The sequence below is a fragment of the Ctenopharyngodon idella genome, chromosome 19 (assembly GCF_019924925.1).
Source record: "Ctenopharyngodon idella isolate HZGC_01 chromosome 19, HZGC01, whole genome shotgun sequence".
Classification (NCBI taxonomy): domain Eukaryota; kingdom Metazoa; phylum Chordata; class Actinopteri; order Cypriniformes; family Xenocyprididae; genus Ctenopharyngodon; species Ctenopharyngodon idella.
Genome location: NC_067238.1, coordinates 15796760 through 15813145, shown reverse-complemented (window position 1 = coordinate 15813145; position 16386 = coordinate 15796760). Strand labels below are relative to the sequence as shown.

The window sequence follows — 16386 nt, the reverse complement described above, 5'->3', positions numbered from 1 at the left end:
GTTTAACAGGCCTTTAAAGGTCAAAGGCTAGAGACAAATATGAACTTTGGATTCAGAGCTCTGTCAGCCATCTTGGCCAATTTGCAATGCAAAATTATGTTATGAGATCATTACTTCTATACTATTTTAGTATTTATTAATATCTTTTTATTTTTATTTCAGGTTTAGTTTTAGTACTTTTAGTACTTCACCTGGCAATTTTTAATTTCTAATTTTTATTTAAAAAGTTTTTTAAACGTAAGTTTGTCATCTAATAGGCTATTTCAGCTTCATTTCAATAAATGAAAACTATTTTTAATAGTTATAATTTGGGATTTAGTTAAAAATAACACTGATTGAAACAAATGGCAGCAGAATTTTGTGCTTTGCAACTTTGGAGTTTAACCCTCTAAAAATTAAAATTTATGGGAAACATATAGGATAGGAAGGAATGTTCTCAACCCAATTCTCATCTAGATTTTCAAAAGTGATCTCAAATTTTGCTCAGATTTGCCAACATACCAATATCTTCCATCAAAAGTCATAGATTTTAGTATGAACTCAGAACTCAGTATTTCTCATTTTCCAAGACCAAATGATCTGATTTTAGAGCTTTATTTGTGTCTATTTTAGGAGAAACATCTGAGACAAAGTTGAAGCATGACTTGAAAAGTATCCCAAACTCTAAAAGAGCAGCCCTTAAGCTACAGATTTTGAAGAGTTATTCAAATCAAATGCAAACCTGAGAGCAGTTCTTGTGGACTCAGGTGGCGTGTTCTGTCACTCATTAAGATCCTATTCATTCCTGCCATGCCAAATGAATTAAAACCCAGCTGGCAGCGCCTACCTTAGTCATAACTTACTTTATATCTGTTATCATCCATCTAAAAATACTGTGCTTGAGATGACCATCGGACTCTCAGGGCCAAGAGCATGTCAGTGGGTGTGCGCTGGTGAAACTTTGGGTGGTCGCAATGTGATTTAAGGCTAACCACAATGTTTTTTTCCCCCCTTTAAATAATACACTATATAATAATAGCGTATTGTCACTGCGTTTTCTTCATATTTGCTTTAATATCGCTCTGAAGTACCAGAACTGAGTGTCAAAACATGCACAGACTCTCACCAGAGAACGAGAAGATCTAGACCTACTTTATTAACAGCATAAATAAAGTATGCATAGATAAGGGGCAAAGATGAATGCAAGTGTACATCATAAATGGGATATTGCTCAGTATACATGAGTGACATGGGTGGAAGGTTGAGTTTAGATTCAGGGCTGCAGGATTGTGTTGCCCTCCACTGGCTGAAATTATTCACTGCACAGAAATCAAGTATGGCAACTGTGTCAAAATTATTCAATTTAAAGTTGATATAGCAAAAAACATGCTTGATTGAAAGTAAAAAGGTTCCCATATTTCATTCGTAAAAGTAAACAGTTTTTCTAAGCTTAGGGTGTATTTAAATCAGACCATTGCTCATCAAGTCATCATGACCAGTGCAATATATACTTTAGACTTGATTGAGATTGCAAATAATCAAAATAGTTGCAATTAACTGATTTTTATTCCGTGACGGTAACAAGCTTCCATAATATATCTTAGTATGCTGATGTAGTTTACAGTATTTCTTAGTACCTTAAATTACTGTCTGGATCTTTCTGACTCTCTGTTGTGCTCATGTGTCGTCTGCTGCACAGAGGGGTTTCATGCCACAACACAAACTGTGGAAACACAAAAACATGCCTTCATGTGTGACTACAACATCTTAAGACCTTGAAATCATAAAGTACACAGCACTGACACACAGCCCCTTTCATAAAGATTTATTCCACAGGTCTGTCATAATCAGGCAAATATACATTAACATACAGAATATCGCCCTCTTCTGATGCTCCACACGTTAAATAACGCAATAATTCAAGACACACACGTTTCTACTTAAAAGAACAATAACAATACATCATAACAACAACAACAATAATTAATATCATAATGATAGCCAAACATTGTGTATTTCCAAGTTGTATTTTCTAAAATTCATTATATAGTGACTCTTTTAAGGTGCACCACATAAATGGCAGGTGACTTTTTAAAGAAACTTTGCACCATGACACACAGTGAAATAGACAGAGACTTTTTGCAAACGTTTTTTATGTATATAAGTGTCTTTTTAAGGTTCTACTCCTCTTCTTTCACTTCCTCAAAGTGCTTCCACAGAAATCTGCGGTTTCTGTCTGTGTTTCTAAAGTTAAAGCAGTCTTTTTGTTGGTTTGGCACACGTCAGGGGTGGAAGCAGTGGTAGCGTAAGGCTTCTCTTCTCTCACAGAAGGCTCTGCTCTCTCACAGGACCTCTGCAGAGAAAAAAAGACAAACAAAAGTTCATTTCATGCCATGCAACTCAAATAGAGATGTTTTGCAGAATGTCCAGGCTGCTTTTTCCAAGTTAATGAAAATGAAAAAGTGATTCACACACAGTAAAGCCGAATAAGTTGGTAAAACTAAAAAATATGAGGCAATCAGTTGCCTCAAATTTTTTAAGTTAAGAAATTCAAAGTTTAAGTAAGCAGAACTGGCAGATTTTTATTTTGAACCCATACATTTATTAACTATTCTTAACTTGAAATGTTTAAATACACTAATTCATACATTTAACTTAAAATGTTCATGTAACCTCAATGTAAACCTTTTTATTAGTGTAAACTTATGTAGCTACAACAAGCTAATTCAGAAAATGCTAACTTGCTAACATGTTAACAAAAGCATGGTATAGCACTTGATGAATGAGTGCAGCAATATAAAACATTTAACATACTTGCTCTCAAACCAAGCCACACGCACCACGTCACCATGATGGTAACTCTCCAAAAACCCACATTAACAGAAACTGTTCTAAATTAGCATAACAAAACATTAATCACTACTAAATCTCCCACTTAACATTAATCTTGCTCAAAAAAACAAACAAAAAAAACAAACAAACAAAAAACATTATATAACACTTAATTTTAGCATTTAATCTCCCTTTCGAGTGCCATGAGCAAAGCATGCTGGGAAACAGAAATCCCGTCCAAGTTTCAGTTAAACTTAAGTTTGTCTTAATTAAAAGAAATGAGTTCATTAAACTCAAAACAATGAAACAGTTCAGTTTACTTAAAATATATCAGTTCTGTGAACTTGAAAGAAAAAGAAAGTGAAAAATACTCATAAAAGTTAATATGACTGAACTAATTTGTTTAATTTAAGTTTGTCCTACTCAAACCAATTAATTATTCTGAGCATTTGGGTTTGCAATGATCAAGCTCCAAAAATGACAAAATAAAGTTTGCACATGGCTTCAAAAGACAAAGAAATGTAAATCATTTTCCATTTTCATGTAGAAAAGATCAGCTTTGAGATTCTGCTAACCATCTTTTATGTTCAATATCTAATCAAAAATCTTCTTATCTAATCTAAGGGGCCGTTAACACCGTTGTCAACTAAAAATGTAAAACTTTTAATGTATTTTGGCTGTTCATTTACACGACAACGGCGTTTTAGGTGCCTGAAAATGCAAGCTTTTGAAAACGGGTTTCAAAGTGCAAGTTTTTGAAAACGGTCTCCGTGTAAACAACAAAAACGTGAATCTGAGGAAACAATGACACCATGCACATGCGTATTACATGTTCAGCCTATGGTGTTTCATGGCCATCTAATGGCAGCAGAATACAGCGTTTTAGTCGTTTTTTATGGATTCGTATGAATGGGGATCATTTTGACAATGGTGTCGTCTGTACGCGGAAAACTCAAAGGAAAAACTTCTATGTTTTAAGCATATCGTTGTCGTGTAAACGTACCCTAAAACTATCCAATCTTACCTGCCACATGTTGAGGTTTCATAGGTCCCGCCTTCATCATGAACGGTTCCCCTCCCTCAAAGGCCATGATTGGGTCAGCAGGTTGACCCTGCCCACTGTTTCCACTGCCACTGTGATTGGACAGCTTGATGATCTCCCCAAAGTCTGCTGCCTCTCCATTGGAGGACAGTCCATTCTGATGTTTGGTGGGCTGGACACCATTAATGACAGGTGTTGCGTCCCAGGACACAGAGCTGACAAAGAAACATGGGTGTAGTTTTCATTATTTTGTCAGATATTATCTCAAAATATTCATGCAACTAATTATGCAAATTCTTGTTTACCTCATTTTCACGTCTCCTTGTGATTGGTTAAAATTTGTTGCACCACTATGGAGAGTTTCTGAAGGATTTTTCTGGATTACTGCAAGACAAGAGAATTAACTGCTTTATATTTTTTCATTTAAACTAATTTAACATATTTTTAATAGAGAAACAAGTTATTTCAAAGGGTAACATCACATGCACAATACTACAAATCGATTTTTACCATTGTCAGAGACTCTACCATTCACTTGAGCTGGGGTCTTTACGTCTTTCTGCAAAGGAACAAATAAAGCAGGTTCATTTTCCTTTCACTCTGTGTGTGAGATGAATTCATACTCAATGAAACACAGACGTGTCCCACCTGTCCCCCTGCGTCACTCTTACGAGTCCTTTTCATGATTTCTTCCAGACGCTAAAAAGGTGAACATGGATGTTAGTCAAATCCACAAGTAAGGAAAATCACTCAGTTGTTTCTCTTAGAGAGCAATAAAAGCATTTGAAGAGTCTCTCGTTACCTTCTTTCTCTCCAGGCGCTCCTGTTCCTCCTTCTGGAAGTGTTTTTCTCTTTCTATCCTCTGTTTCTCCGCTTCCTCTCGGGCTTTGGATTCAGCCTCCTCTCGCTGGCAAAGACACAAATAAAACTTCATTACCCATAAATCCATTACACATCCCTGAATTACCCATAAGCCCTATGACATGACTCAAGGTTTGCCTGGGTAGTGTAGTTCAGTTTGTCTCTGCTGGTAGAAAAATAACAGTAATTCACTGTTACGGAGGCAACATCAGTGTTGTTATTGTTAACAAAAATTAAAACTAAATTGAATAAATAATTGAAATGAAACTGAAATAAAATAAAATATAAATATTAGATGAAAAACTTAAATGAATATTGGAAATGTTGGCTTGGCAACTAACTGAAATAAGTTTTAGTACTAAAATTACTAAAACTAAAAATTTAAGTTTTGCACACACACACACACACAAAAGGAAACAAATGACTAAACTGTAAAATAAAATGAAAATGAAAACGGATGATCTAAAAATAAAAGCTAATTTAAAATATGAATAAATACTATTAATAACAGTGTATATAAATAATATTAAAATAACACTGCCCAACATGATCACGTCTGTAAAATATTGAATGTCAGGCTAAAATCTTTGTGAAACTTCACGATTTTTACAAACAGAATGTGTTTTATTTTCACTCCCCTGCCACAAGAGGGAAGCAGAGGCCAAATATATAACTGAAATAAAATAAAATAAAAATAAACCTTTCATTTTTTTTTTTCAGCTAGTTGCCAATTTCCATTTATTTTAAGTACTAGTAAGGTTTAGTGAAGTATTAAAATAACTAAAATTAAATAAACATAAAAAATACTGAAACTAAAACTAAAATGAAAAACTAAAACACAAAAATAAAATCTAATTCAAAATATAAACAAAAACTATAATAATATATAAATAATACTACAATAACACTGACCTAGACACAGTATATTTTAACTGCATATAAGAAAATGGACTACATATAATTTAAAGACATAAATGCATTAAAGTACATTGCAAAAAATTCATTAGCTTAATCTCATTGCCCATAAATCCAGATGTGGCATCAAGTTCAATCTGTTTATGCATATCTGTGTCCTTGTAACAGTTTAAATCCTTTTTGATGCTGCTGAGACACCACAGCTGTCCTCTGTCCGTCCAGAGAGCCACAAACAGACCCATTAGGCCTGTCCTGCACAATCAGATCAAACCAGAACACATGCAGGCTTCATGTCAGATGGGCTCTGTGAGCTGACGGGGCAGCAGATGAGAGTCGCCCGAGGCTTATGTATCTTCTTCTCATGTGAATACGAATCTGAACGGCTGCTAATGCACTGCAGGAGACTCAAGCTGAGACTGTCGTATGAAAGCCTTTTGTCTGCCTGTGTCTCAGTCACCTTGATGCCTTGAAGGTCTTTTGTATTAAAATTATTTTACTGAAGACTGCAGATGGATTTTAAAACATTTTGGTATGAATGTACAAGAAAAGAAGAAATAAAGCTGATTTGAGCAAATTAATAGATTCTGATTCAACACAAGACAATGCAAATATTTATATGCTCACCAAAACACATATGCCACAAATACATAATTAAAGTTAATATTATTTAAGCCAATAAAACTGATATATATCAGCCAGGCAAATTAATCGCGCAATTAATGTTCACTTGACTATGACTTTGTAAATGGATAAAATAAATCAAATAAAACCTTTCAATTGTATGTCCAGGTCACATTTTGGTCCCTTAATAAAATAATAAAATAAAATAAAATAAAATAAATATATGTGTATATATAGATACACTTTTCATATGTGTGTGTGTATATATATATATATATCAGTTTTGCATGTCTCATTTTTTTGTTACTTGCTCTCATTAAATTGTTTAGATATTGGCATCACATTGTCCATCTGTTCTCTAAATTTCATCATTATCGCCGCCCATTAAAAAAGCCATTTTTCTCCCATGTTTTCCACAATGCACATTGTTTAGATTTGACTTTACAGAATGTTCAGAAGCTTCATATTAATTTTCAACACTATTGAAACACTTAAATACTCTATCCTGTTGATAAGTTTGTCATCAATGGTAGCCATTACCCATGATGCACTGCTCACCTGTCTCTGCAGACGCAGGTTTTCCTCCTGCTCGGCTCTTGCTCGCTCCTGCGCCTCCTTCTCCTCCTGCAGACGCTGCTGCTCTGCCATGAAGCGCGCCTCCTCCTCCCTGCGCCTCCTCTCCTCCTCCTCACGTCTGGCGTGTTCCTCACGCAGCTCTCTGAATGAAGATGACACAGGATTAGCATCTACAGAGTTATGACTAGATACTCAGAGTTATTATAGTTAAATAAAAGCATAAAAAAAAAATTTTTTATTACTTAAATCATTAAAATAATCATTAACTGAAATAAGACTAATTATATAAAAAAAATAACTTATTTTATTTCAGCTAATTGCACAGGCAAATTTATAAATAACTGAAATTAATAAAATCTTTTACAAAATCACGTAAATCATGGTCTGATAAATTATTAAATCTAACTGTAAATTTTTATTTAGTAAATAAATGATGTGGTTATGATCAGCAATAAAATATTTCAGAATTTTCTTTTTGAGTGCAATCTCTCTAAAATGATTTTAGAAATTGTCCAATAATCACAAACAACTGGAAAAGTCCTGGAAATTCACTGTTAAAATCTACAGAAACTACTACGTATATTATTTATCTACTGTTTGTATTAATATTTTGAATTTGCTTTTATTTTTATGTATTTTTTTAAGTTGATTTTTTATTAATTATGTTATGTGCTTTTGTCATTTTTTGTTAGGTATTTTACTATTTAGGATTTATTTTTTTTTCCAGTTAGTAATTTTAGTGCTTCAAGTAAATTTTATTTCAGTTAGTTGCCAAGGCAAAATCTCTATTTTTTTGTTTAGTTTAATTTTGTCATCTAATATTTATATTTTATTTTTTTTCAGCTAGTTTTAGTTTTAGTTAATGATAATAATTCTTCTGTAAATGTCACTGTAAATGTCAATCAAGCAGCCTCTTTCTGTCAAAGTGGGCAGGATTTTATGTTTAATATGCAAGACTGACAACCTTCACTCGGCCTATAATCCACTAACCTGCTCTTCTGCTCCTGCTCTCGTCTCTCTTGCTCCTCCTTCTCTCTCTGCTCACGTGCCTGACGTCTCTTTTCTGCCAAAACCCTGGCCGCCTCCTCTGGATCATTGGTCCCAGCTGTGGGCTTGGCAGCCGGAGGGCCGGGTTCAGGAGAGAGCGATCGAGAAGGAGCGGCGGCTACAATAGGCACCGCCTCTGGTGTCTGAGAAACTGCTGTGATTGGTGCAGAGGTAGTGAGGGGCGTGGCCGGAGCAGAGGAGACAGTGATGTCAGGAACACTAAGAGCAGCTAAACAGAAAAAACAGTCCATCAAGAAGAGTAAAATCCTTACAAGCACTTGCGTTTCTTTTATCCATATTAAAGCTATAAAAGTCACCCTGGGCTCCTTGAAAACCATTGAGCAGTCATGCAGATTTATCTGAGAGCAAAGCCTCTCTGCTTCAGTCGTCATGATGATCACACTCACTCTTTGTGTCCTTGGGAGGGTCAACCTGACGGGGCTCCTTGGTTTCCACGGCGACAGCGGCGACGGCAGGGGGCTGTACGCGGGCGGGAGTTTGAGCCCGTTTAGGCCGTGTCTTGGTGCCAGGAGGAGTCCGGCCCGAAGATGAGGGTGGTTTGGGGGACACCGCTGGATTGGGGGAGAGGGGGCGACTCCTGGGCGTCGCAGGTGATGAAGCTCTGTTTTTAGCTTTGAGATTTGGGCTAAAAAAAGAGAATTAAGAGAATTAAGAACACATCCCAACACAGACCAAAACAAAGGGTTTCGTAACCACAATTAAAAATGATTGTCTTACTTTGTGTTTTTATTTTGATTTCCATTACATTCTTTTGATATTTTCCATTTTAACTTCTTTTTAAATTTTTAGTAATTTTGTTATGTGCTTTTGTCATTTTTGTTAGTTTTTGATTTTAGTATTTAGTTTTTTTTTTTTTTAAGTTTTAGATTTAGTTTTTATTTATTTCCAGTTAGTAATCTTAGTGCATCCACTTAAACTTATTTCAGTTAGTTGCTAAGGCAATATTTCTAATTTTTCGTTTAGTTTACTCTCGTAGTTCATTTAGGTGATGAATCTCTGTTTTTAGCTTAATAACCTAAATGAGAATAGAATTAAGAACACCTCCCAATATTGTAACATGTATGTCCTGTTTAGTTTCATTGTGTTTTGGTTCTGTATTCCCTGTTCTGGTTTGCCTGAATTCCCTGTGCTTATAAGGGTACGTTTACATGACAACAATGTACTTAAAAAAAAAAAAAAAAAAAAAAAAAAAAAATTCCTTTGTGTTTTTGTGGGTACAGACGACAACGTTGTCAAAACGATCCCCGTTCACAAGGATCTGTGAAAACGACTAAAGACGCTCTGCTGCCAGGCCAGTAGTTGGCGATGTCACTTTGTAAAGATAAACTACCCGCCAATAGACCAAACACATAATACGCATGCGCACGGAGCACCGCACATGACATGCAAAAAAAAAAAAAAAGTAAATCGTACGCACGATTTACTAATTCGTTCCCTCGATTTGCTAAATCATGTGCACGATTTTGCCTACTATTCTTTTTCTTGCATGTCATGTGCGGGGCTCCGTACATGTGCATGACGTCACCGTTCTCACAAATTTGCATTAAAAAAAAAAAAAAAAGGAGACAGTAACGGAATCATTTTTGAAAACTTGCACTTTGAAACTTGTTTTCAAATGTTTGCGTTTTAAGGACCCCAAAATGCCATTGCTGTGTAAATAAACAGCCAAAACACAGCGAAAAATGTTTTCCATTTTTAGTTGAAAACAGTGTTGTGTAAACATAGTTCCTAATAGTTCCTAATTTACACACCTGTTCTTTTTTCCATTGATTATACATTTCTTGGTTCAGTCTCATTTACGTTTATGTGTAGTGGTTTTGCTATTTCTTCTACGTTTGCTGAGTATTTCTGATTAAAGATCATTCTCTGTATTCTCTATCGCCGTGTGCTTATTTGCAGCAACTCACCAGTGACAAATATAGACCAAAACATATTATTTCCAGTTTGTAATGTTAGTGCTTCAAAAATTATTATATAATATACATACACAGACACATATATACACTAACCTCAAGTTTGAGCAATAATAATAGTGATGCTTGCCTTAGCAAGTAGCACTAATAATGTGGATTTTGTCACTTTTTAGCGAGAAAACAAATTACCCTGATACCTTGGCGCCTGGTGTAAATAACCAATCAGGCAGGACATGGACAGCCATAATAAGAGTACAACTTTAATCCCTTTAATGGCTAATTTATCACTTTTTCCACAAAGCAACTGAACACAAAGGCCTGTATAAAAGCGAACAGCCTGCCAGACGCCCTGCTGGTCTGGACCAGTGCCTCTCTTTGGCTTGTGAACGCTCAGTGTTTAACCTGCAGCAGCCTTGAGCTCAGAGAGCATGTGCTGTGTGTGTGTCTGTGTGTGTGTGTGTGTGTGTGTGTGTGTGTGTGAGTGTGTGTGTGTGTGTGTGAGTGAGAGAGAGAGAGAGAGAGTCACCTGGCTTCTGTTTTTGTTCTGGTTATGGATTGAGATTGTCTCTTCTTCTCCACCTTTTCTTTAGACAGAGCGCTCTTCTCCTTTTCGTTCTCTCGTTCCTTGTCTTTCTTTTCTTTCTTCTTCTTCTCAAACTAGAGGAAAACATTACAAATCATTTTAAAGAGTCAAATCAATGTTATATATCAAAACTTAATTATAATAACATTTCCCATTGTTAATCAAATAAATGCAGATTTGGTGAGCAATAAAAAAATCTTAGAGAGATACAGACTCCAAACTTTTGAACTGAAGTGTATATTAGCATTTTTATATGAATATTTCTGCATTTGTTGTTTGCTGTGTTTTTACTGGTGTGGAGTTGCGTCTGTGCTGGCGCTGTGTGATGTCAGGGGTGCTGGCCGAGACCCTCCAGCGTTCAGCGCTGTGCTGGTGAGGATGATGATGGGAGCAGGGCGTCAGAGGAGACACGGACGCAGAGCGGGAACACTGATCTGAGATCAGACACAGAGATGTTTAGAGACATTCACTTATTTATGCACAAATCATTACATACTGAATTGAGATAATACACTACTGTTGGTAAGATTCCTACATTTTTTGTTTTTATAGAAATCTCTTATGTTCATCATTTGATCAAAAATACAGTAATATTGTAAATAACATTGTATTCAGTAAATAAGTGCAATTGCTTGTTTGCACTCAATTACACCTGTTTATGATGTGTGTTTAACTCATTACATGGCTGTGCATGTAGTATGTGTTGAGTATAACCATTACCTTAAGCTCCTCACATGTTAAGTGTGTGTGTGACGTTTCACTCACGGGGGTCGCTGCTGTTCTGGAGGGTGGCGACGCTCCGGCTGCGAGCCAGAAAGGAAAGGGTGGGTGTCATCAACCTCTCCACGATGCGGCTCTCCCACGGACTCAGGCGCAAGCTGCGGGCTGACACAAGAGGGTGCTGTTAGCATCGGCACATGTGAACACATACCGCAGGTCACTCGACAAAGGGCTGAAGCAAGCGTTCAGCCAATCAGCTGGCTGTAACATCCAGTAACAACTAGTCTGACCAATCAGAGAGGCTGTTACTGGAAGTGGAATTCTCAAGCCCTTCGTTGCGTGAACACTGACAGTGATGTCTTGATCTGGACTCCTGCAAGACACAGAATCTACACTATTGTGAATGTTGTGATCGCTGTACTTCTTTACACACACATTCACACACTTTTTTCGCTTATCTGCTCACTGTAAATCCAATAGAATTGAATTTTCAATTTAAATAATGAATTTAACCAGTAATTTTACTCATGCTGGTTAAATCAAGGACACAGTAACTAAAGTTTATGTATGTTAGACTTTGATGCTTTATTGCTCAAAGTTTTCTTTCACAGCTCTGGAGACAAAATGGAGCACTTATGTATGTTTCATTTAAGATATTTCTCTTAAAATGTCTCGTAAGAACAAAAAAAAGACACAAATGAGTCAATCGTTGACTCAAAGTACAGAGCGATATCACTGTAAAGTTAATATTCAGTAAGATTTTTTTGAAAGAAATCATTAATTTTCTTCAGCAAGGATGCATATATTTGAGTTACAGAAAGTGACAGAAAAAAGCATTTATAATGTTAAAAAAAGATTTTCATTTAAAATACAAGTTCTTTAAAATCAATTTAAAATACATTCTATTTTTCAAAGAATCCTTAAAAATGTATAATGTAAAAATACTAAGAATTTTCAACATTGATAATAATAAGAAATGTTTCTTTAGCATCAAATCAGCATATTAGAATGATTTCTCAAGGATCATGTGACACTGAAGACTGGAGTAATGATGCTGAAAATTCAGCTTTGATCACAGGAATAAATTACATTTCAAAATATATTAACATAAAAACAGTTATTTTAAATTGGAATAATATTTCACAATATTACTGTATTTCTGATTGAATAAATGCAACCTTGATGAGTATAAGAGACTTCTTTCAAAAAAATTAAAAAATCGTACCCACCCCATACCTGTGAACAGTTGTATGTAAATAGCTCAGATCATTTAGTCTTACAAAAATATGATGAGACATGTTTGAGTTATGAGCAAACGCAAACTTTAGTATTCTCGGCAAGTCTGAGCACAGTTTGAGACATCATTGAGATCTCTTATGAAACTCCAGAAGAGACAAATCAGAGTCTTTTTCTCAGGAGAAACACCTGAATCACATTTTGCTCTCCATTTAATCTCATTGTTCTCAAGGAGAAACATTTGCAATATTTAAGAAACTTCATTTATGAATTTTCTGCATGGTTTAACTGCATGTCTAGACGAACAGCACTCTAATAGCAGAATAATTAGAGTGTTCATGGGTTTTTATTCTGGGAATTATGGGATGCTGCCGCTGAGTTAATATTCTGAGAGCACATTAAAATGAGTTTTGGGCTGTCACGGAGATGACTGAATGACACTTCTCTACAGACATGAGAAAAACAAGTGAAGTGACGAAGAAATGAATCTGTGGTCTCAATAACACTCATTTTCTCCCATGCTTCTTTGCTACAAAAACACACACACTCGGGCACGAACAGGCAGAAACACACTCTCAATGTCGTATTTGCAATCGTGTAACATTAAAACAATACTGTGTATCAAAACGGACCCTTGTTCTCAAAATAACAACGAGATGGTGTTCCGATCTGACACTGTAGCAACACGAGAAAATTTACAACACTTCGTGACGGCTGGTCACTGGACGTTGCTAGGCAACAGCTGCCTTCTTTTCTCCCCCACTGCGGCAAACCGAGCTGTTGCCTGAACTACTGTAACAGAAGGTTTGATCACGATCTAGGATATAAACTCCTGCTTCTAAACAATCTTCATTCTATATGTTATAAAAACAATATTTAGCAGTATTTCCAGGAACAACCCTCAGTGGCCAGAAAGTCTCTCAAGACTGCAGCTAAAATGTTTAACCTAAGTATTTCATATTATATCTCAACAAAAAGTGCACTTGGAGTGGTCATCTCTAATGACAGGGAAATAAGACCAGACCATGAGCTACACAGTTGCCATGCGGTGCACAATGCTGTTATTATCTTGATTTATACACATCTGCATAGCCACAGTTTTGCTGACTTATAATTGGTGCTTTCTGCTGCATGTGGATGTCAGCATTCTAGAAAACACATTATTTCCTTAGAGAGGAAACTTAAAATGAGGCTATGTTCAGAATAACTACCATACTGCTACTATCTCTGCAGGTTCTAGCATTTATACTGCGCATAGTATGTTATTATCCATTTGCATAGAATATCGGGATGGCATACTACTTTTGCTGTGTATATAATGTGCTTAAACTGACCTTCCATTTAAAGAAAGATGAGTGTCCTCTTGTCTTTAATTTGACTGGACCAACAAGAGTGGACTAAAAATGTAGAAAATAACTGTTGCGTACACATACTGATAAAATGTAGCATACTACTGTTTGTGAGTGTTTAGCATTGCATAATGCTATACTGCTTGAAAATATATATATATATAAAAAAAAAATAGCGTGCAGTATACAGTAGGGATGGGAAATTTCTTAATCATTATCATTTAAAAAATATACTAGAATACTATGGGCCAAATTTACTAAACAGAGCAAATTAGTGTGAAAAACAGCGCAGATGGGAGTGGAAAGTTCTCCGCGTGATCTACTGATGACGCAAATTAAAGAACACGGACGCAGCCGGACGAATTTCCATAATGATCAATGCAATCTACCAAGAGCAGCACAAATTAGAGTCTGGTTTGAGATATGCTTTTTTTGGGCAGTAAATAATAGGGCTAAGGACAATACATCGATTCTCTATTCACAATACAAAGAATCTGGAGCGATTCTGATATTTTCTGATTTATCGCGATTCTCCCGAATTGATTCTGCGCTTAGTTTTTAACAGCAGATGGCACTATGTGCTTTAGAAACACCCATACTCTGCTTGCTTCCAATTCCTTTACACACCCCACTTAAATCTAAAATAATCATTCATAAAGTTTGAAAAAGTTGAAGCGAATTACTAGGGTGTTCACAGTGGGCTGTGTTTACATTAATCTCACGTCATAAAAGCATTCTGAGCCGAGGTGCAAATATATTTAACCACTTACATGACTCAGCCGAACACACGATTGCTCTCCAGTGCTCTTCTTCATGAGCATTTGAGTGTGCGGTTAAAAACTAGCCTAGAGCACCATCTGCTGTTAACACTAAGCTCAGAATTGATTCAAGAGAGAAATTATCAGAATTGATCCAGTATCATTGTATCACGAATCAAGAATCAATGTATTGTCCCAGCCCTAGTAAATAATGCCGCAAATACCCGTAAATTGACGAGCGCAAACCTTATTAAATCACCTTGCATTTCATTTAAATACTCTCCTCCCATAAATTTTGCGTCTGAAAGGGAAACTCCAACAAATGCATATGCAATAAGGTCAGCTGTAAAAATAAATGTGTCCACGCCTTTTCAGTGCTAATTTTTCACTGCGTGTCTTTAGTAAATCCTGACAGTAGCTTTTTAACGCAAAAAAAGGGGGTTTGCGCTGATGCAAGCTGTTAATAAATCTGGCCCTAGTACTGAATGATGTATAACATTAGATTGCACTAATAGTACTTGAGTGGTGCTTCTTCTATACTAAACACTATACCAAACATATTTCTTTCGTATATAAACCAAAATTTTGGATTTTTAATTATTATTATTATTTTTTAAAGAAATTAATAGTAGTATTCAGCAAGGATGCATTAAATAAATTGATCAAAAGTGCCAGTAAAGACATTTAAAGTGTTACAAAAAATGTTTTTCAAATAAATGCTGAACTTTCTATTTATCAAAGAATCCTGAAAAAAAAAAAAAAAAAAAAGCATTACGGTTTCCACTAAAATATGAAGCAGCACAATACTAATGGCTGCTTAAAATTCAGCTTTGCCATCACAGGATTAAATTATTTTAAAATATATTCAAATAGAAGCCACATTTTAAACTGGAGCAATATTTTACTTTTTTTTTTTTTTACTGTATTTTTGATAAAAAAAAAAAAAAACATTTTGTCCATAAGACATATGGACAAATATATATATATATATGAATTAAGAATTCATTCCCACAAATTATTAATTTGTCCCCTCATTTTAGTAAAACGTGATTCGTGGCCATGTTGAAGTAATTCCTTCCCTCACTTTGCTATGATTTAACTAAAACAAAGGAATGAACTATTACAGCATGGACACAATTTAATTTCCTTAAAATGAGGAATTTTTTCCCCCGCATGCCATGTGTGTGGCTCCATACATAAGAGACTTCTTTCAAAATCATTAAAAAGATCTTTCTGCCCCCCAAAAAAAGGCAAAATAATCATTAAGGAATCAGAAGCATTAAGTGGATTTGGAATGAGAAATAAATTCCATTACATTCTCATCCTCAGTATACAGTGTATATTGAGCAGTATACAGTAAGCAGTATGCAAGTATTCCAATCTGAACACAGCCAGAAACACTTGACAGCTACTTAACTATTGCACAGCATCACTTATTTATATGAATCAATCAATCCATTAATATGATTAAGATCAGATTAGTCAATTAAAGTGGCACATATTATATTATATATCCTAACTTAGTTACCAGACCACTGTTTTATGATCACTGATTAATAATCAGCCTTTCACATCACACACTCAAATTAAAAACTCCACCACCAGCACCACAACCCACACAAAAAACTGAAAGTGATGACAGGAACAAAAAAATAATAAATAAATAAAATAAAAATAGATATTTCCACCACTTACTGGACCACAGATAAATAACCATCACAGACTATGATGCAACAATATGAGCACTGATCAAAAAGTGCACGGAAGAAGAGATTACCCACAATGCAACACAAGAACGAGGGGTTGTGGGGTGGGGAAGTGAATAAGAAAGGTGTGAGAATGACCATCGATCACCAGGCACAGGCACAGGCAAGCAGGCCACCAGAAATGAGCAAATCAAAAGTAGTTCATGAGAAAACACAACTGAAGAACC

At 35.5% G+C, this 16386-nt stretch overlaps 1 protein-coding gene across 5 annotated transcripts in view; it reads right to left on the bottom strand.

The window, feature by feature from the left end:
* Positions 1–1789: 1789 nt before the first annotated feature.
* map7d1b (MAP7 domain containing 1b) overlaps positions 1790–16386 on the bottom strand; it is a 46108-nt gene continuing 31511 nt past the window's right edge. For all 5 annotated transcript variants that reach the window (XM_051873104.1, XM_051873107.1, XM_051873105.1 and 2 more), the window contains 12 exons: positions 11156–11275; positions 10682–10824; positions 10334–10464; positions 8281–8519; positions 7817–8102; positions 6809–6968; positions 4656–4760; positions 4502–4552; positions 4364–4412; positions 4159–4237; positions 3836–4068; positions 1790–2332 (listed from right to left, as the gene is read on the bottom strand). In XM_051873104.1, coding sequence (XP_051729064.1) covers positions 2322–2332; positions 3836–4068; positions 4159–4237; positions 4364–4412; positions 4502–4552; positions 4656–4760; positions 6809–6968; positions 7817–8102; positions 8281–8519; positions 10334–10464; positions 10682–10824; positions 11156–11275 — 1607 coding nt within the window. In that variant the 3' untranslated portion in view covers positions 1790–2321. The remainder of the gene's footprint in view (positions 2333–3835; positions 4069–4158; positions 4238–4363; positions 4413–4501; positions 4553–4655; positions 4761–6808; positions 6969–7816; positions 8103–8280; positions 8520–10333; positions 10465–10681; positions 10825–11155; positions 11276–16386) is intronic.